Source organism: Perognathus longimembris, chromosome 14 (assembly GCF_023159225.1).
Source record: "Perognathus longimembris pacificus isolate PPM17 chromosome 14, ASM2315922v1, whole genome shotgun sequence".
Classification (NCBI taxonomy): Eukaryota; Metazoa; Chordata; class Mammalia; order Rodentia; family Heteromyidae; genus Perognathus; species Perognathus longimembris.
This window is the reverse complement of record NC_063174.1, coordinates 21,931,833-21,952,659: the sequence shown is the minus strand read 5'-3', so window position 1 is coordinate 21,952,659 and position 20,827 is coordinate 21,931,833. Positions and strand designations below refer to the sequence as shown.

At 39.2% G+C, this 20,827-nt stretch overlaps 1 protein-coding gene and 1 non-coding gene across 2 annotated transcripts; both read right to left on the bottom strand.

Moving 5' to 3' along the window:
* Positions 1-4,799: 4,799 nt before the first annotated feature.
* On the bottom strand, positions 4,800-20,455 carry Tmx1 (thioredoxin related transmembrane protein 1). The gene is made up of 8 exons (XM_048362266.1): positions 20,180-20,455; positions 15,521-15,636; positions 14,144-14,189; positions 12,101-12,229; positions 8,760-8,805; positions 8,563-8,664; positions 8,182-8,248; positions 4,800-5,923 (listed from the first exon to the last, which is right to left on the bottom strand). The coding sequence occupies exons 1-8, from the start codon at positions 20,440-20,442 to the stop codon at positions 5,745-5,747; spliced, it is 948 nt and encodes a 315-aa protein (XP_048218223.1). The 5' UTR covers positions 20,443-20,455; the 3' UTR covers positions 4,800-5,744.
* Positions 15,261-15,391, bottom strand: LOC125363692. The gene has a single exon (XR_007213285.1). It is a non-coding gene; the product is annotated as a small nucleolar RNA SNORA70 (small nucleolar RNA).
* Positions 20,456-20,827: the final 372 nt, after the last annotated feature.

Below are 20,827 nucleotides of genomic sequence, written 5' to 3'. Positions count from 1 at the left end.
AACAAGGTATCAAAGTATGAACAAGTCAATAAAAGAAGTTTGAAAACCACAACAAAATACTCTAGGCCAGTTTGCAATATCACACTTCAAAAGTTATACAAGTTATAGCTGGGTTCCAGTGGCACACGTTTAAAATCCTAGCTACTTGAGAAGTGAAATCTGAGGGTCACATTCCAAGTCAGCTTAAGAAGGAAAGTCCATGAGACTCTTATCTCCCATTAGTCAAAAAAAGACAATATTCTTAGATCATCAAACAGACATGGGGTAAACTAAATGGATGCCATTCATAATACTCACACTTTAGTTTCTAGGAACTGGAAAGCCTTACTCAAAATGGCTATAGTAAGGGAAATTACCTCAAGTAAGATGTTCACAGATCAGGTGTGTACTCCCAGGTGTGTACTCTTGGGTCTGCTCTCCTGTATTACTGGCTTCATCCCCATTCTGTGGGATAACCACAAAATTTTGTCACATTCTTTGAGCTCAGTTTGAAGAAGTCCCAACACATCATTGGCTCAAATTATACATCAAGTCCATTGACCATGCCATTGAATTGGGCTAGCATGAGTCTTAACACTCAACCCTGCTGAGCAAGGATACAATCACTATGGATGCAGGGGGAGACTTAAAATTTGGCTTCTACTATGGAGGAGGGAACAGTAGTATAGTGACACAAGTGTTCACTATGAAAGGACAAGATTATCCCTTTTCTTTTTCCTTAATTATCAGTCCACTAAAGACAGGAGTTATGGCCATGTAAATTTTTATAAACATGAGACTCAATGTGCACAAGTCTGTTTTTGTTTGTTTTTGCCAGTCTTGGGGAGTGAACTCAAGGCCTGAGCACTGTCCCTGGCTTCTTTTTGCTCAAGGCTAGCACTCTGCACTTGAGCCACAGCGCCACTTCCGGCTTTTTCTAAATACGTGGTGCTGAGGAATTGAACCCAGGGCTTCATGTATATGAGACGAGCACTTTACCACTAGGCCATATTCCCAGCCCTGTGCACAAGTCTACATCACACTACTCTTGTGAGATCTCAAGCCTCAAGGAATCAGTGCTATTGTTAAAAGGAACCACCAGATGGCTCATGCTTCTAATTCTAGCCACTTTAGGAGACTGAGGTATGAGGATCCTGGTTTGAAGCCAACCTAAGCAGACAAATCCAAGAGACTCATCTCCTTAACTTGAAAAAAAAAAATTCAGGGGCTGGGAATACAGGTAGCGGTAGAGGTCGAGTGCTTGCCTAGCATGCAATGTAGCCCTGGGTTCAATTCTTCAGTACCACACACACAGAAAAAGCCGGAAGTGGCGCTGTAGTTCAAGTGGTAGAGAGCCAGCCTTTCACAAAAGAAGCTCAGGAAGGATGCCCAGACCCTGAGTTCAAACCCCAGGACTGGGAAAAAAAAAAAAAAAAAGTCAGAAGTAGAAGTGTGGCTCAAGTGGTAGTGCCAGCCCTGAGCAAAAATGCTAAGCAAAAAGTATAAAGCCTTGAGTTGAAGCCCCAGTACTGTCACACACACACAAAAAAGGAACCTTAGAAATTTTACAAATAGGAGCTGGGAATATGGCCTAGTGGCAAGAGTGCTTGCCTCATATACATGAAGCCCTCGGTTCAATTCCCAAGCACCACATATATAGAAAATGTCCAGAAGTGGCACTGTGGCTCAAGTGGCAGAATGCTAGCCTTGAGTAAAAAGAAGCCAGGGACAGTGCTCAGGCCCTGAGTCCAAGGCCTAGGACTGGCAAAAAAAAAAAAAAGAAAGAAATTTTACAAATAGAGACCACAGATGACAACTTGTTGCCTCTTGGTAAACCAACAGACACAAGAAAACTGTTACAAAACACAATTTTTAACCACTAGAGTGGCAAGATACACTATAGTTTGTGGGAGAGGAACTAAACCTGTGAAGACTTAAGAATTTTTAGCTAACAAAATAATCTTAGTGAACAGCTGATTATATTAGTGTTTGGGGGAATGAGGCGGGGCAGGTGATTTACTTCTACCAAAAAAGATGTACTTTGTTCTGGGGAAGCTGTAGGCACCGGTTTAAGTTTGGTTTTTTGTTTTGTTTTTGGTGGTCTGGGGACTTAAACTCATGGCTAGCATTCTACCACTTGAGCCACAATGTCACGTTTCAGTTTTTCTGAGTAGTTTATTGGAGATAAGATTTCTCCTGGATTTTCCTGCCCTGGCTGGCTTCAAAACAAAATCCATGATCCTCAGATCTCAGCCTCCTAAGTAGCTATGATTACAGGTGTGAGCCACCAGCACCAGGTTTTAGTTTCTTAACCCAGGTATAAATTTAATTTTCCTAAGTATATACTCCAACTATTGATAACCTACCAGTTGTATTACTGACACTATTAAAAATATTCAAGCTGTTTAAGTTATACTCAAATATACTTCTATATTCACAAATTTGGCATAACTCCATTATATTGTTTTAGATAAATCTGATTATTTAATCTTAATTTTCCAATATAGAAAGCTGAACTGTGATATCACTATGAAAATGCAGCTAAATGTAACACACCACACAGGGAAGTGGGCAAAAAGGAGATACAAGTTTAGTTCATTATTGGTGATAATATTGGTATGGTCATCATTTGTAGTAAATAATAAAAACAATTTTTTAAAGGAATGTCAAGGGCTGGAGATATGGCCTAGTGCCAAGAGTGCTTGCCTCGTATACATGAAGCCCTGGGTTCGATTCTCCAGCACCACATATATAGAAAATGGCCAGAAGTGGCACTGTGGCGCAAGTGGCAGAGTGCTAGCCTTGAGCAAAAAAGAAGCCAGGGACAGTGCTCAGGCCCTGAGACCAAGGCCCAGGACTGGCAAAAAATAAAAATAAAAAAATGTCAAGGTTGGCACTCTACCACAGTGGTAGAGCACTTGTTCAGCATGCATGAGGCTAAGTTTCATTTCCAGCATCACCAGAAGCTTCAAATACAAAAGCTGCCTGTTACACAATAACCTGTCTGCAAGGATGTCCAACTTAAAAATCTGCCTTTAGGATTATAGTCACCATCACTTACCTAATACCAAATATTCTTACCAACAATCCAAATCAAAAGCAGCTTATTGCAAAAACTCTACCTTAGAAGACATGGTATCGGGGCTGGGAATATGGCTTAGTGGTAGAGTACTTGCCTTGCATATATGAAGCCCTGGGTTCGATTCCTCAGCACCACATATATAGAAAAAGGCAGAAGTGGCGTTGTGGCTCAAGTGGTAGAGTGGTAGCCTTGAACAAAAATAAGCCAGGGACATTACTCAGGTCCTGACTTCAAGCCCCAAGGCTGCCCCCCCCCCCCCGCAAAAAAAAGACATGGTATTAAATTAGGATGTTCTACTAAACTGCAAATTGAATTAAAAATTTGTTTAAAAAATGTTTACTATACCTGAATGTGTAAATACACCTTCTAAGACACAACATGAGAGAAAAAAAGCTTTTGGAAGCATCATTTACCTTAATTGATTTCTTTATGCAGTAATATCAAAAGTACGTTAACTCTCAATAGATATACTACATAAATTTAGGAAAGCATTTGTTGCCTTATCCTGATAGAATTCTTTTTTAAGCCAAAATAGACTGAATTTTCTGTACTGATACTGGAAAAAAGGACAATATGGAGGCAAAACTGAATTCCTATATTTTAGTATAGCTGCTCTTTAAATTGTCCTGAAAGATATTCATAGTCCTAAGGACTACATGAATCAATACAGAAAAACTTAACAAAAATCTAACAGGAACTCTGAGAAGTACAAGGAACCATGGGTGTTTTTTTCAAGTCTGGGAAAAATTATTGTATGGTAGAAGACCACATTCTCCACCAAAGACCACTTCTTACTTCAGTGAAAATGATTATGGCCAGTGGATAGGCCAGAAAGACAGAATGGTACTGGTAATGCATCGAACTCACCCCAAAATCATCTGTAAATAATCCTAGCTTCTCTAAGCCTTTTTCTCAAGACAAAATAAAGCACTTGTGTCTACAGTGATAATATGTAATAACTGAAGATACTGTTTATGGAAATATCAAGACTGTAGCTGCTCAGGAAATTTTTTGTAGTATATTCTAATAAAAAACCTGACAATGACAAACTAAAACAGTGTTGGACTAAGGAGCATTACTCCCACAATCATGTCAGACTTGTGTGTGTGCCAGTTCTGGGGCTGGAACTTGGCCTGAGCTTTTCTAACTCAAGGCTAGTGTTCTACAACTTGAGCCACAGCTTCACTTCTGGCTTTTTCTGAGTAGCTGATTGGAGGAAGTGTACAGTTGGACTTTCCTGCCTGGTCTGGCCTTCAATACAATTCTCAGATATGCCTCCAGAGCAGCTGGATACCAAGTATACTTTTAAATATACAACCTGAAGTCATACTTGTCTTCATTATCAGAGAAGGGCTTTCCAAGGCATCACAGATTACACATCCAAACTTACCAATGGCAGAATACTTAATATTCTGAACAGAAGGCATTTGAAGAAAATTTGTACATTATGTACCAAAAATCTGACGATTTATTAGGAGGGAAATATCACAAAAATCACCTATTACATAATGAAAAACTTATTCTGAATGTATTGCATGGTTTCCTCCTTCTCTGAAGTTATTACATCGTCCCCTGGCTATAAGGTAAAAATTATGTCACCCAGTGTGCTGATTTCACCATGAAATACCACAACTAGCAGTCATTAACAATAAAACAGTAAATCTGTCTCTCAAAAACAAGAATATGTAATTTTAAAACAGTAAGCATATACTGAACAGATTAAGAATGATGTGTATGAGGATACACTGAAAACACAGATGCTTGTTTCCTGAGCAGAACACAAACTTCATCTCATATCACAGTTAGCTTTCAACTTCCAGAAACAGATTTTCTACATCATATAAAAAAATTAGGAATGTACATCTTTACATTAAACAAAAAGCTAAGAAAACATGAAGAAAAGGCTCAATGATTGTGTAAAATCTGGAATGGGGAACCAAAATTGTATATCAGTAAATAGCTCAACTTGATGGTTCACTCAACAGACTTCAACTTAAAGAACTGCTTACCAACAACAAATATAAGTGATATTCTTCATATCACCCAATTTTAAAAGTGTAATCATGAAAAATCACACACACACACACAAAACCAATGAAGGCAATCAATCCTCACAGGTTCAAAAGAACATGATGGACTTAAAAAACCATCCTCAAACAGTAGCATGTAACATCATGTAGAAAAGAAAATTGTAATTAAAACAAGGTACTCTTTATTAGTTCCATTATCTAAAACCAAGAAGAAATTTTGAACTATACTTCTAAAAGATCACAGTTATCAAACAGTTTTTGAGACACTGGGCAGAGTTCCCATTTATGGGAAATATATATATTTTTTCACACAGTGAAACTGAGAAAAATTGGATCAAATGAGAAATCTTTTTCTCTAAAGTAATTTTAAATATCCCAATAATGCAAGTCTTCGGAAATACAATATTTCATTTCATATTTGAAACAAATATACACAAATCTTATTGCTTGGCACCAGATTTTCCAAAACTAAATGTTTAATCCACTGTTAGGTAATATTCTTAAATCATATTCAAACTTTTATATCCACTTTATTTTCTGAATGAAAACTGTTCAATTTAGACTGAGCCCCATAATATACAAGCAGTTTTCAAAACAAATGACCAATTTTTTGTTTTGTCAAAATCCTACCAAGTGTTACATATAAAGATGAACTAGGATTTATCTGTGGCCAAAGAAGAACCCACAGAACGTTGTCTTATTGTATTCTGGGCAAAGTCTTTGTTTGTTCCTTCTTTATTTTCCACTTCTTCTTCTGAAACATCTTCTTCATCAGCCTCTTGTTCTTCCTCCACTTTTTTCAAAGGTTGAGAAAATTCTGGTAATGGTTTTCCTTAAAGATAAACACCACAAATGTGTTTTTGTTAATGTATTAGATCAGCTTCATAATAACATCAAGATAAAAATGATTCATTTGCCCATTAACTTCTTGAATGTTTTGTTTGGAAATAAATTGTAAAGGAATAAATTAAGGGAAAAAAGTGGACATTATGTTTTCATACTAGTTCAGGATACATTTTATAAAAAAAATTAGTTGAAGATCTGTGTTACAAATTCTTTTTTGGGGGAAAGGGCAGAAAAAAAAATGAGTACATTACATGGCAGCCATAGAAAGACAGCACTTCAATCCATCTTCAATCGACAACCACCATAAAGTTATAGACATGAGCTACAGGCTTAAATTATACACCTAGTCACAAAATTACTATGAGCTAGTGAGTCATCATTAATGCTGTGAACAAGAAAGCATTCTGCACTAAATAGATTTCATATTAATTTTAATTAATCTTTTGGCCTGTAAATATACTAAAACTTCAACACTATACTGTTTGGGTCCTTAGGAAAACTAGAATCATAAATTTACAGTTAGTTATATTCTTGTCTATCTGTCTGTTTCCTAGTCTCATAAATGTGCTTTTTCTTCCTCATGCTAGTCTATATCATCTATTAGGGTATTAATTATAAGCAATGAAATGTATAAACATTAGGAGTACACAAATGTATATCCTATGTTCTTTGCTGGGCCAGTTCCTAGCTAACCTAAATTTGGCTCACACTATGTTATTGAGACACAGGAGATAGAACTGGGCCAAAAAGCTTTATTGTAGCCAATGATCCCAGAATGCTGCAAATCCCAGAAAACCAAGAGTCAGAGTGTGGGGGAAGAATTAATAAGAGCAAAATATAGGAAGACACTCCCAGTCTTTGATAACCTATTGTTTGGTATGTCTGGCATCCCTCTTTATGTTGGGTTCATAGAACTTGGCCCCTTCTATATCATGTGGTTTTAGTGAGTACTCTGGTTTATCTCAGTTGTTTTCCACCAAGATGATTTTATCCCCCAAGCAACACTTAACAATGTCAGGAGGCATCTTTAGCTGTTACATGTGAGCAGAATGATGTTACTGGCAACTAGTGAGATACTCTGGAACACTCAACAATATGAAAGGACAGTCTATCACAAGTAAAATTCATGTAGCAAAAAAGGGCAATTGTGTCAAGATCAAGAAATCGACTTACAGTAACTGTTCAAGAAAGTAAGCCTAGGCTGGGGATATAGCCTAGTGGCAAGAGTGCCTGCCTCGGATACACGAGGCCCTAGGTTCGATTCCCCAGCACCACATATACAGAAAACGGCCAGAAGCGGCGCTGTGGCTCAAGTGGCAGAGTGCTAGCCTTGAGCGGGAAGAAGCCAGGGACAGTGTGCTCAGGCCCTGAGTCCAAGGCCCGGGACTGGCCAAAAAAAAAAAAAGAAAGTAAGCCTTTAGACAAGTAACAAATGCTTCTAATTATATGCATTCATTTTGCAGCCCAGCCAATCCTAAATCAAGTATAGGAATTGCGGGGTGGGAATGTGGCTTAGTGGTAGAGTGCCTGTCTAGCACACATGAAGCCCTGGGTTTCAATTCCTCAGCATCACATAATCAGAAAAAAAAAGCCAAAGTGGCGCTGTGGCTCAACAGGTAGAGTGCTAGCCTTGAGCAAAAGAAGGTCAAGGACAGTGCGTAGGTCCTAAGTTCAAGCCCCAGGACTGGCAAAAAAAAAAAAAAAGTATAGGAATTGCTTTTCCCAAAATCTTAGCCAAAAAACCCAATAAAAATTGAAAATAAGTTACAAGTAATAAATAATATTCAAATATGACCATTTTGCTACTGAATTTCTTCAAAAGCAGAATGCATTCTATTTTTAAAATTTTTAACTCAGTTATATTAAAACAAATCCATGAGTAATAGGAAATTTTCAAATAGTGATTACCAATGTTATTATCTACAAGCTATCTATAATAAAATTATCCACATTGTATGAGTAAAGGAACTAACAATGTTCCAAAAACCACTGGATACAATTCTCACATGAATTATCTATTTCCTCCCCCTTCCTTTATGCTATAGCTGACAGATGACTACTCACACTTAGTAACCTAAGCTGTAATAATACTTAAGTGTGTGGCTGCCTTTACACAACTGAATGAGATTATGAATTACAAAAAAAAAAAAATTAGGGTTGGGGATGCAGCTCATACCTAGCATGCACAAGGCCCACAGTTTAGTTCCCAGAACCACAAAGGAAAAGAAAATCAAATATACTTACTTGAAGAGTATGGCTGTGATTTATGCCTTTTTGAAGGACAAAGACAATCTGCTACAAATATCATACACTGCAAAAATAAACAGAAATGCAAATATACAACATGTGGATACAGCCAGGCACCAGAGGCTCAAGTCTATAATGCAAGCTACTAAGAAGAATAAAATCTGAGGACTGAAGTTCAAAGGCAGCCCAGGCAAGAAAGTCCATGAGACTTTTATCTCCAATTAACTACTAAAATGTTGGAAGTGGAGATGTGATTTAAGTGGTAGAACACTAGCCTTGAGTACAATGCCCAGGCCCTGAACAACATCAAAAATATACAATCTACCTATATTATTACATTATATTTTTCTTCCTAATACTCTAAAATTAAGTACTTACAAGTCCTAATAATAGTCCTGAAAGGAGAGTCACTAAAGCAAAAACTGTGTATGAGCCCCAAACTGGTAATCCAAGGTCTTCAATAAAATAGTTGTGGCAAGTCTAAAATCAAAAGAAAATAAAAACTCAAAATGTGTCTATTAAAAAAAATAACAGTGTTAAAATGCTTAAGAGAAAAGAAATATTTAAATCCATACCCTGATGTACATGGATAGCCGGAAAAGTGCTGACATACTACTCATCCTAAAATAAAAAGAGATTAGTGAAAAGCTGAGTAAGATATACAATTTTGCAATGTCTATATCTATATATTCTATTTTCTGCTCTATAATTTTTCCAACATGACAAATTTTGCTGCTAGCTTTAATCAAGACTATGATATAATACTGACTACATGCCTCTAATAAGGCTTGCTCATGAAAAGTAAGTTCTTGAATTGCCTCCACCATCTGGTCTCATAATCATAGCTTCTTTTCCTTTCCTCTTACTACTTTGACATTCTTTTTAACTTTCATCGGATAAATTTTTTTTTTTGCCAGTCCTGGGCCTTAGACTCAGGGCCTGAGCACTGTCCCTGGCTTCTTCCCGCTCAAGGCTAGCACTCTGCCACTTGAGCCACAGCGCCGCTTCTGGCCGTTTTCTGTATATGTGGTGCTGGGGAATCGAACCTAGGGCCTCGTGTATCCGAGGCAGGCACTCTTGCCACTAGGCTATATCCCCAGCCCTCATTGGATAAATTTTCAATAACTGAGTAACAAGCTCTATACGTTGGTTGCTAATAGCAAAACTCACCCTGGAAATCCTCCAAAACCTGAGCAGAGAAGGGAGCTTAATGGAACAAGTTGTTCACCTTCCCAATTAAGAATTACCTCCTGGGTTACCAGTGGATCAAGTCTGTATGTAGCCTAACTACTCAGGAGGCTGATATCTGAGGAACACACTTCAAAAGCAGTCCAGGCAGAAAAGTTAGTGAGATTCTTATCTCCAATAAACTACCAAAAACAGCCAGAAGTAGAACTGTGGGTCAAGTGGAAGAGATCTAGCCTTGCACAGAAAAAGCTCAGAAGTCGAGTGCCAGTAGCTCATGCCTGTAATCCTATCTACTCAGGAGGCTAAAATCTGAGGATAGAGTTTCAAATCCAGATCAGGCAGAAAAGTCCTTGACACTTTTATCTCCAATTAAGCACCAAAAAGCTGGAAGTGGAGCTGTGACTCAAGTGGTAAGCAGAGTCCTAGCCTTGAGCAGAAAAAGTTCAGGAACGGCACACAGGCTCTGAGTTCAAGCCCCAGGACTAGCACACACACACACAAAAATTATCTCTTGAGGTAGTAGAGCACTTGTCTATATTTAATATATTGGAAGCCTTAAGTCTGGTCCTTAACATCTGCCCTTCCTATTGGGTGGGCATTGAAGGCTCACATCTCTAATCCTAGCTATTCAGGAGGCTGAGGTCTGAGAGTAAGGGATTAAAGCCAAGCAGGGCAGAGAAATCCCTAAGACTTATCGCCAATGAACCAGCAAAAACTAGAACTGCAGTGCCAGCTGTGAGAAAAAAAAAGTGCTAGAGTTCCAGCTGTGACAAAAAAGAGAAGCAAGGACCTGAATTCAAGTTCTAGTACATGTACAAAACCATTTTTTAACTGTAATTTCCAACAGTATTAATTTAGTATCTTTCAGTGATATACAAATGATTGAAGGAAATAAATGCTGAGTCACTACATAAGTAAAAATTAACTTTCACACAATCAAATGCAGATATAGTTTATGTTCTATAAGGGCTGGGGATATAGCCTAGTGGCAAGAGTGCCTGCCTCGGATACACGAGGCCCTAGGTTTGATTCCCCAGCACCACATATACAGAAAACGGCCAGAAGCGGCGCTGTGGCTCAAGTGGCGGAGTGCTAGCCTTGAGCAAAAAGAAGCCAGGGACAGTGCTCAGGCCCTGAGTCCAAGGCCCAGGACTGGCCAAAAAAAAAAAAAAAAATGTTCTATAAATAAGATGTTTTGGAGTTTCTAACCATTTCTCCTCTAGTAAGCACAAATGGCATTACCAACAGGTTTTTCTTTACAAGAGCTGATTGCCAATCACAGTGGGTGGGTGACCCTGCTGATCTGACACTGGAATGTTCCTTATTTAGTCTACCTATTAAAAAAGGATAAGCTACTAATCTGAGGACTCAAGAGAAACTTTGAAGCAACCACTTGCTATCAGAAAATGTTAAGGGGCTGGGAATATGGCCTAGTGGCAAGAGTGCTTGCCTCCTACACATGAAGCTCTCGGTTCAATTCCCCAGCACCACATATATGGAAAACGGCCAGAAGGGGCGCTGTGGCTCAGGTGGCAGAGTGCTAGCCTTGAGCGGGAAGAAGCCAGGGATGGTGCTCAGGCCCTGAGTCCAAGGCCCAGGACTGGCCAAAAAAAAAAAGAAAATGTTAAGATTAATTTACTAGACATTAAAGAACAAAAATTGGGTTTTTCTTAAGCTCAACACAGAAAGTCTACTTTAATCATGATGCTACTGCTTTTTAAAAGTCAAGTGGGGGGGCAGAGGAGGGGGGGTTGCTGGAAATGTGGCTTAGTGGTAGAGTGCTTGCCTTGCATGCATGAAGCCCCTGGGTTTGATTCCTCAGTAGCACATAAAAAGAAAAGGCCAGAAGTGGTGCTGTGGCTCAAATAGTAAAGCGCTAGCCTTGAGCATAGAGAGGCTCAAGGACAGAGCTCAGGCCCTCAATTCAGGCCCAGGACAGGCCAAAAAAAAAAAAAAAAATGAGGTTCTATAGCTAGACATGGGATGTTCAGTAGGTGAGTTTTGACAGCTCAGGTTTTGTCAGTCACAAATGAACAAGATACTTACTTTAAAATAGCATATCGGGATAATCTTTCCCTCACTCCTAGTAGCCAAAGTGCTTTCTTTTTTTACTTTATATTTATGCTCTCCATCTTCCAAGGACAAGTATAGTGAGGGGATAGGAATAATTCCTTACACGAGGATAAAACCTCAGTAAAACTCCAAATTCCCCAAACTCTCAACCAGGTAGGTCTTATATGCAAGCTGAGTAGCAAAAGACATGCTGGCCATTCCCAATCCTACCCTATCTGTAAGCCTAGTGGTTAATCATGCCATTAGTTACTATTCAGACAGACTATTAATCCAAGTTATCAAACAGGTGGAATAACCAGCCAAACATAATAATTCAATCACTCTACATACAAATTGAGGTCTAAAGAGAGTACGGATAAGGAAATTCTTAGGCTCATTTCTGAAAGCATACCCACTACTTTGTTCAGTCTCTGGAAAATTAAGTTTTTAATGACTCTAATTCCTTAAAAAGCATTCAAGCTAATTTTATAGACGGCTTTGTCCTAGTTTAACAAACATAAAAGTATCTGTGTGATTTAGAACAGATAAAACCCTGACTATAACTTAAGAACCCAAGAAACAACTTAGTACCCATACTGTATTAACATGAGATACAATTATCTATTCTAATTAATTTTGAAGTAAAATAAGAAAATAAAAAATCCCTCATACTTACAGAACAGAACCTGGACCAAACCATGAGGAAACAGGTTCAATATTCTTCCACTCCTTCTCACTTATAAAGTTTATGAAGTCCTTCTTAGTCCTTGGACCCTGATAGCGCCTAAATTCACCATCTTTACAACTAAAGAAAATAAGAATAAAATATTAATTAACATGTTTACTATTTCTTCACCTAATGTTACTGCCCAAGAATGTGTTATCTACTATTACCATCTTGACCCAAACTATAAACATATCAAGGCCCAAACTACCATCATGAGCCTGATTGTACTCTATCCCTTCAAATAATCTAACTAGTATAGTAAATCCCTCAAGCCTTATATGTTATAGCATACTCATGGAATGACGATTTGAAAAGTTACTAGAATAATTCTTGATAATTACTAGATATTTTTAAGCTGCTTTTAAGCTTTTATGGTACTTTTCTGGTACTTTCAGTTATAATCCTATCATCTCAGCTATCCTACTTTAAACTGCCAGCCACCTGGTGCCACTCTTCCCTCCCAGGCATTTCAGTGTATCTACTCAATTAACTCTGCGTTCTCCCCTCCATCCACACCTCTTTTCCATTTCCAGTATATGAGTTCTATCACAGTTACAAATGCTTCTTAGCTCCCACATCTTGCAAGTATACAAAGTCAATAACTCCCTACTACCTACAGCAGGGTGGGAGATCCATCTAGAAAAAGACAAGGAAGCCTCTATTCAAAAACAAATATTCAGCCAGGCCCAGTGGCTCACACCGGTAATGCTAGCTACTCTGGAGGCGAGATCTGAGGATCACAGTTCGAAGCCAGCCTGGGCAGTAAAAGGCTATGAGATTCTTATCTCTAATTAATCACAGAATAAGCTGGAAGTGGCTCTGTGGCTCAAGTTGTAGAACACTAGCCTTGAACAAAAGGAGCCCAGGGACAGTGCCCTGACCCCAGAGTTCAAGCCCCAGAACCGGCAAAAATAAATAAATAAATTGAAGAGTGACAGTTGAGTTGTTCATGAGTGGATGACTAAGATTTCAAAAGGGAGAGTTTAAGGAAAGATATATAAAAAAAAAACTTGAAAATAATAAGGGCAAGAAGTTACGGACAAGTTCAGAGGCATTAAACAATGAAAAAGGTAAAAGTGGAGCTGAGGCTCAAGTGTCAAAGTGCTAGCTAGCTTTGAACAAAAAAAGTTCAGGGACAGCACCCAGCCCCTGAGTTCAAACCTCAGAACTGACACACACATACCCATGCACATACATGCACATGCATGCACATACCACACACATAGAGTAGAAGGAAAGCAAGATATAGATGTAACCAAAAGCTGACTTGGGTTTTGTAACTTTAAATGAGAAACATCCTGGTCTTAAGCCTACTAGCTACTTACATTAATGTACAGAAGAAACGACAGATTTGACAGTTCCTATCTCCAGTGTAGAAGATTAAGACAAACTAAATGAGTTGATGCAGTAGGTATTACTATATAATCTTGTTCAATCGGACTTACACAACTGAATCTACAAGTGCAACAGTACCTTCTTACCCACTTTTTGAATGTATCTACTGCATTCCTACTGTTTATGAGCTGGTTCTCAGAATGGGATGCTTACCCTGCACTCTTGAAAACTCTACTTACTTAAACCCATGTGTTCTACAAACTGTACTACCTCACAGTTATTTCTCCCCTGCACTCAGTACTATAGGACTCACTACCACCCTGGGCTCACAGACTTTACTATACTCAAAGGGATCAATCACACCATTTCACACGAGCACCAACTTCTAAACCAACTGCAAATCTCTAACAGGGAAAGCAACTGACAAAAAACATATGTTTGTGAGAAACATATGTTCGCCCCATCATACAGCCCTCATATACCCTGCGACCTGGATATTACTTACCCATAAAAAGGTGCAAACCACTAAGAGCAAAACACGCTTTCTAAGACTATTACTGAGATTACTTCAGCTCTTCAACATGATTCAAGTTTGACCAGCTATTCTAATTATATTATGCTACATCCATTCCTGTAACTGAATCTTCAAATACTTACTGATAAATACTAGGAAGAGCAGTTATGATAAATCGTCCACTCAGTCCTACAAATGAATACACAGCAGGTTTTATATGGATCAATCATTGACTACTTAAAAGTTTATTATGAATTATTAAAATGCTAACGAGAACATGAAAATAGCTAAGAGTTGGACTTTGTAATAATGACTATACATTTAAAAATAACTTTAAAAAAACACTGCATGCATACTAATTTATAAGTTTGTAAAACCAAACTATTGAAGACATTTGTAGACATATATAAGCACTTGATTAGTTATATTACTGGGTGGTACTGATGACAGAGGATTAATCTCTTGATACTTCAGTTTTCCTAACTACAAAATGGGGATAGCTCACAAAGTTAAGGATTAAATTAAATAACCACAAATGTTGCAAGAGGTAAGCACAGGGCTGGGGATATAGCCTAGTGGCAAAAGTGCCTGCCTCGGATACACGAGGCCCTAGGTTCGATTCCCCAGCACCACATATACAGAAAACGGCCAGAAGCGGCGCTGTGGCTCAAGTGGCAGAGTGCTAGCCTTGAGCGGGAAGAAGCCAGGGACAGTGCTCAGGCCCTGAGTCCAAGGCCCAGGACTGGCCAAAAAAAAAAAAAAGTGGTAAGCACAGTAGTTACTACTGCCACTTGGGAGAAGGCTGTCAGGAACCCAGTTTTACTATAACTACCAAGAACAAAACTGACTAGTCTGAGAAAGAAACAGCCTTAAGGGCAAAGTAAACCACTTGTGCAAGGAACTAAGTCAATAGTGTACTTGACCCCACACCCTGAAAGCTTTGTAATTAAGAAGACTTAAATATCTTCAACTCATAGGTATTAATAAATCTGAAATTCATATCTAAAGATTCAATTCTCATCATTATAGAATGTGATCTTAACTCTATAAGGAAACTCAACCATACAGTCCTTATTCTGAAGATGAGTGTGGACAGAAATGATGTTTTAGTCAAAGTCCATTTGAACCACCATTTTCTGGGACTTCTCAAAGGTATCTTTAAGCTGGTCTGGGGCAGAAAACACACACACACACACACACACACACACACACACACACACACACACACACAAAGTTACATGGGTAAGAATGGGGGGAGGATAATATTTCCCCAGTCTCTTACAGCAACACATACAAGAAATGAGCAGTATACAACTACTAAGGAATCTACTTTTCGCAGCCAATGCATACTAGGTGTCCATCAGGAATGTGATAGGCTTAACGAATTGCATATTAGCTTTACTAGCTACAGACCATTATGTTTACAAAAACCTAATGAAAGTAAAATCCATGCAATGTAGCAAATAAGGTAAATACAAACAGAACTGTCAAGGAAGCAGAACCAACCATATTTACAGTACCTGTCTGCTCTGTGACATCTACTTTTCCAACATTAACCTCAAGATCTTCTCCCCATTCAGCAAAACTTTCCCATTCTGGTTGAAGATTTTGACAAGCAGGACACCACGGAGCATAGCTAAGAAATATAGTTATAAAAAAAAAGTTAAGTCCTCTAATGTTCATTTAACTTAGAATAAAATATAAAATAGTAAAGAATACTGTAAACAATTCATGGAGAACTTTTTACATAAAAGCACTGAAAATAATAGTAATTTTATGCAGATGAAAAAAGTTGCAAGTGGTTTAATGATCTGGATATCAAGAAATATGATGTTAACTTCAAAAAAGTAATTTAGAGAAAACTTACAGATACAAGTTTTCCACAGATTTTTCTATTAAGATATAGACACCAGGGCTGGGAATGTGGCTTAGTGATTGAGTGCTGGCATAGCATGCATAAAGCCCTGAGTTCCATTCTTCAGTACCACATAAACAGAAAAGGCTGGAAGTGAGGTATGTAGCTCAAATGATAGAGTGCTAGCCTTCAGAAAAATAAGTTCTGGGACAGTGCTTAGGCCCTGAGTTCAAGTCCCAGAACTGAGAAAAAAAAAAAAAGGATATGGACACCAAAAAAATCAAGACTCTTTTGGAGTTCACCTACTTTATTTTTTATTGTGTATCAGTGTGCTCATACTGAGGCTAGAAGGCTTGCACTCTCAGTGGGTTCTTCCTGTTAATGGCTGGATCTCTATTACTTGAGCCACACCTCTATAGTTTTGTTTTTTGCTGGTTAATTAGAAGGTAAGTTTCTAGGATTTGTCTACCGAGCTGTTGCTAAATCACAATCCTCATATTTTAGCCTGCTGAGTAGCTAGGATTATAGGCATGAACCATCAGTATCAGCACCAATTTTATTTTTCTATTTCCATCAAGGTACTAGAAAAATATAAGGTGCCAGGGGTTTGATAAATAAAATGTTCAACTTAAAGCAACCATTGCTTCTGAGAAAGATTGCCACAAGACAAAGTTGACTTATGACGGAAGACTATTCATACAAAGAACAGCTAAAAATGTAAAATTTTTAAATGTAAGAATATTATTTCATAACCTAACCCCCAAACAAAACTTTGGACCAGTTTTCAAGACCTTAAGCTTAAAAATTCTATGTCAATCATACTAGCATTCTAATTACTTCACTGAAATTTGTTATCTTCCCAGGTCCTAATTTCTTCTTTGGATTTTATTTTTCCACTTTATTTTATATTATCTTATAATTTGCATAGCACATGGGACCAGAAAGAATGAAGTCTATACCTGCTAAATCACACACAAAAAATGTGTCTGTTCCTGAATAGAGTCCCAGGGGCACAACAAATAGGGGAAAGACTCAACAAATGGGACTACCACAAATTAAAAAGTTTCTGCACAGCTAAGGACATAGCCACCAAAATAGAAAGACAGCCAACGATATGGGAAAGGATATTTACCAGCACAGCAACAGACAAAGGCCTCTGTCATCTACAGAGAACTCAAAAAACTAAGCCCCTCCAAGCCCAATAAACCTATTAGGAAATGGGCAAAAGAGCTAAAGAGAGACTTCACAAGAGAAGATATAAAAATGGCAAAGAAACACATGAGGAAATGCTCAACATCCCTGCTAGTAAAGGAAATGCAAATAAAAACAACCCTGAGATACCACCTCACCCCAGTTAGAATGGCCTATACTCTGAACTCAGGAAACAACAAATGCTGGAGGGGCTGTGGGGAAAGAGGAACCCTTCTCCATTGTTGGTGGGAGTGCAAATTAGTACAACCACTTTGGAGAACAGTATGGAGGTTTCTCAAAAAGCTCAATATAGACCTACCCTATGACCCAGCCATACCACTCCTAGGCATCTATCCTAAACAGCAAAACCCAAGATATCAAAAAGACATTTGTACCTCCATGTTTATCGCGGCACAATTCACAATAGCCAAAATATGGAAACAACCCAGATGCCCCTCCACAGACGAATGGATCCAAAAAATATGGTACTTATACACAATGGAATACTACATAGCGATTAGGAATGGTGAAATATTGTTATTCGCAGGGAAATGGTCAGAACTCGAACAAATAATGTTGAGTGAGACAAGCCTAGAACACAGAAAACAAAGGGGCATGATCTCCCTGATATATGACTGTTAACAAAGGGAGACGGAGAGACAGTAGAGACCAAGTCTGTGAACACTGTATATGTTCTTGATACATTGTATATTGTATATATGTCTATCTGACCTAGAGAAGGGATAGAAAAACAGGATGTAAGATACCACAAGAAATGTACACACTGCTCTACTATGTAACTGTACCCTTTTTGCACAACACCTTGTAAAAAAATTTGTGTTCAATTAATAAACAAATAAAAAAAGTGTCTGTACTAAAAAAAGGCATGTAAAACAAGACAAACTTGTATTGCAAGTCAAATTCCTTAACAGCAAGTTGTATTACAATGAAAACATATCTCTAATAAAACTAAGCAGAAATAGATTCTTCTAAAAAGAACTTATTGGTAATTTAAAACAGATTAGGGCTGGGGATATGGCCTAGTGGCAAGAGTGCTTTCCTCGTATACATGAAGCCCTGGGTTGGATTCCTCAGCCCCACATACACAGAAGTGGCACTGTGGCTCAAGTGGCAGAGTGCTAGCCTTGAGTAAAAAAGCCAGGGACAGTGCTTAGGCCCTGAGTTCAAGGCCCATGGCTGGCAAAAAAACCAAAATAAATAAAACAGATGATTAGGGATACTATATCCTTTCTTTTCAAATTGTTTCTTAGTGTTTTAAAAACTTCTTTACAAGTCAGAATCTGTAGCCACGGAAAAAGAAAAATATCCTGGATTACAATTTTAGGTTAGATGGTCTAATTTGGATTGTTAGTTTTACTCCCCTTAGTACATGAATGCTGCATTTAGTTTGACTGAAAGAACTTAAAATGAATAATATTTCTCTGTACTTATATATACATTTATAGTCACAATTCCTTAACATATTGTTTTTAACTACATACTTTATGGGCACAATCTAAATACAAGTAACACACGACTGAAAAAAATGCTGCCACTGCCTGGCGTTGATTGCTCACACCTGTAATCCTGACAACTCAGGAGGCTGAGATAGGAGGATGGAAGTTCAAAGCCAGCCCAAGCAGGAAACTCCCTGAGAGTCTTAACTCCAATTAACCATCAGAAAACTGAAAGTAGGCATCAGAAAGCGGAAGTGGAGCTGTGATTCAAAGTGGTGGAGCTCTACCCTTGGGTCAAAGAGCTCAGAGACAGCACCCAGGCCCTAAACTCAAGCCCCATGACTGGGGAAAAAAATGCTGTTACTAATTTTTATTTCCTCTTCCTAGCCCCTTCAACACAACATGTAAACTTATTTCAGGAGTTGCAGACTATATGCATAATAATAAGCATTTTCTTCTATCTTACTTCTTCTATCTATATGTGCTAAGTATGGAGGGGAGGTTAATTACTCAGGAGTTCCCATTTAATCTTCTGAGTTCTTCCTTGGAGAATGTCTACTTACATTTGCCCAACTGTACCTACAATACAAGAAAATACCTAAGCCTTGTTAAAGGGTGTGTTATATCACACAATAATTGCATGCTTACAGTGCAAGCCCAAAGAGAGCCAGTATAGTAATATCCGAACAGGTCAGTTAAGTATTTAGACATCTATTTCTCCCATCTGTAAAAGGGAGGAAATAACTAATATACAGGGAGAATTTATAGGATATGCAATAATGTAAGGGTGCTTGACAGTGTCCAGTACACAGTTAATATCCAATAATGGTGCTTTTACTACATCTACATATATACTATACTATATATTTCCTCCCACAGTAGAAAGACAGTAGATTGTCAAACAAGACACATGCTTTTCTTGCTCGAAAAGGAAATGATGATCTGGTGCTCTTAAAGAGCTTATCATAATTATGCTAATATATTCATTTAATCTCTTAATACAATATCACTTGCAATGGCCCACGAGTAACAATTCAAAGCTATTCTCCACACTGCAAAGGGCACACACCCGACGGACAAAAGAAAAAGAAAGCAAATAGCGGGGAGAAAACAAAGAAACAGAAGATTGAAAAGCAAACCAATTTCAACCAGGCACAATTTTTTTAAAGTACCCAATTCATAAAATACACAACTAGCTCCAAATGCTAACACTGCAAATGGGCCGACGTATTTCTTAAAGATAGACCAAAGGCGCGGGAAGATTTTATTAAATCTTCGCTTCTGAAAAGTCTGGCGGAAATTAAGTCGACAAACCTATCTGCGAAGAGATCACTGTAAAATTAATTATATACGACACTGTGAATGGTAACGGGTGCACACCCACCCCACCCGCAAATCCATGGAGGAAGTTGGGGGACTGGAGGCGGCTCGCACTTCTTGGGGCGCACTCACCGCGGGCACCGCGGCCCGAAACTCCAGGGAGGACTTGGAACTGGACGCTAACGGGGACGGGGGACCCTGTGCAGGTGGGGACGAGGTGCCGGGCGCCCGCTCCGTGACTGGAGGGGCAGTCCCAGGGGCACCGGCCTGAGGGACGGGAAGCTGGGGTGAGCTCAGGGGAGCAGGCCCGCGGCCTGGAGCCCGGCCCGCGCCGACCACAGCCACCCCGTACTCACAATTCCACCATCCACTCCCCTTCCAGCAACTCCGTCCAGTTCTCGTCCGTGATGATGCGCACGTCGCTCCGCCGTCCGTAGGCCCACGGAGCCCCACAGAGCAACAGCACTGAGACTATCAGGGGAACTACGAGACGGCCCGGGAGCGACATGTCGGCGGCTCGCCCACCCCTCAGACCGCGCGGCAGCCCCACCTCCCCGCAGAAGCTCCCGCTTCCGGCCTCGTTCGCCGCTCTGCGCATGCTCCTAGGGAGCAAACTCATTGCGCACGTCTGGGCCCAGTGGATGCTGGAGCGAAGGGAGAAGCGCGCTGGCGCAGGCCACAAAGGATGCCTCCTCAGTCGGCGGAGCCGAGCAATCGGAGCGCACGAAAAACGCGGAAAGGGGCGTGGTGCGGAAGGGGGCGTGGCCCAGAAAGGGGCGGGGCTTTGGGGGTCTCTGCCTGTATTTTGGTGCCAAGCGTTTTGCATTTGTACTTCTGTCCGATCCAGTTGGTAAGTTTATATTTATCCTAAAAGTTTCCTGTGTCTTTCAGAAAACATTTATTTGAAATTTTCTGTAATAAATTTTATGGAAGACATGCTTCAGTGGGATCTGAGGATCCCAGTTGGAAGCCAGGGAAGTCTGAGACTCTTATCTCCAATTAAC

Bases quoted from the DNA above. Each gene is read 5' to 3' on its own strand.
- Tmx1 (XM_048362266.1), bottom strand. From the start codon at position 20,442: ATGAGTTTGCTCCCTAGGAGCATGCGCAGAGCGGCGAACGAGGCCGGA. The intron at 8,806-12,100 runs GTAAGTATGAGG...TTTTTATTTTAG, and splicing joins TTTGGTCCAGGTTCTGTTCT to GATGAGTAGTATGTCAGCAC. The intron at 8,249-8,562 runs GTAAGTACTTAA...TTATTTTTGCAG, and splicing joins CAGGACTATTATTAGGACTT to TGTATGATATTTGTAGCAGA.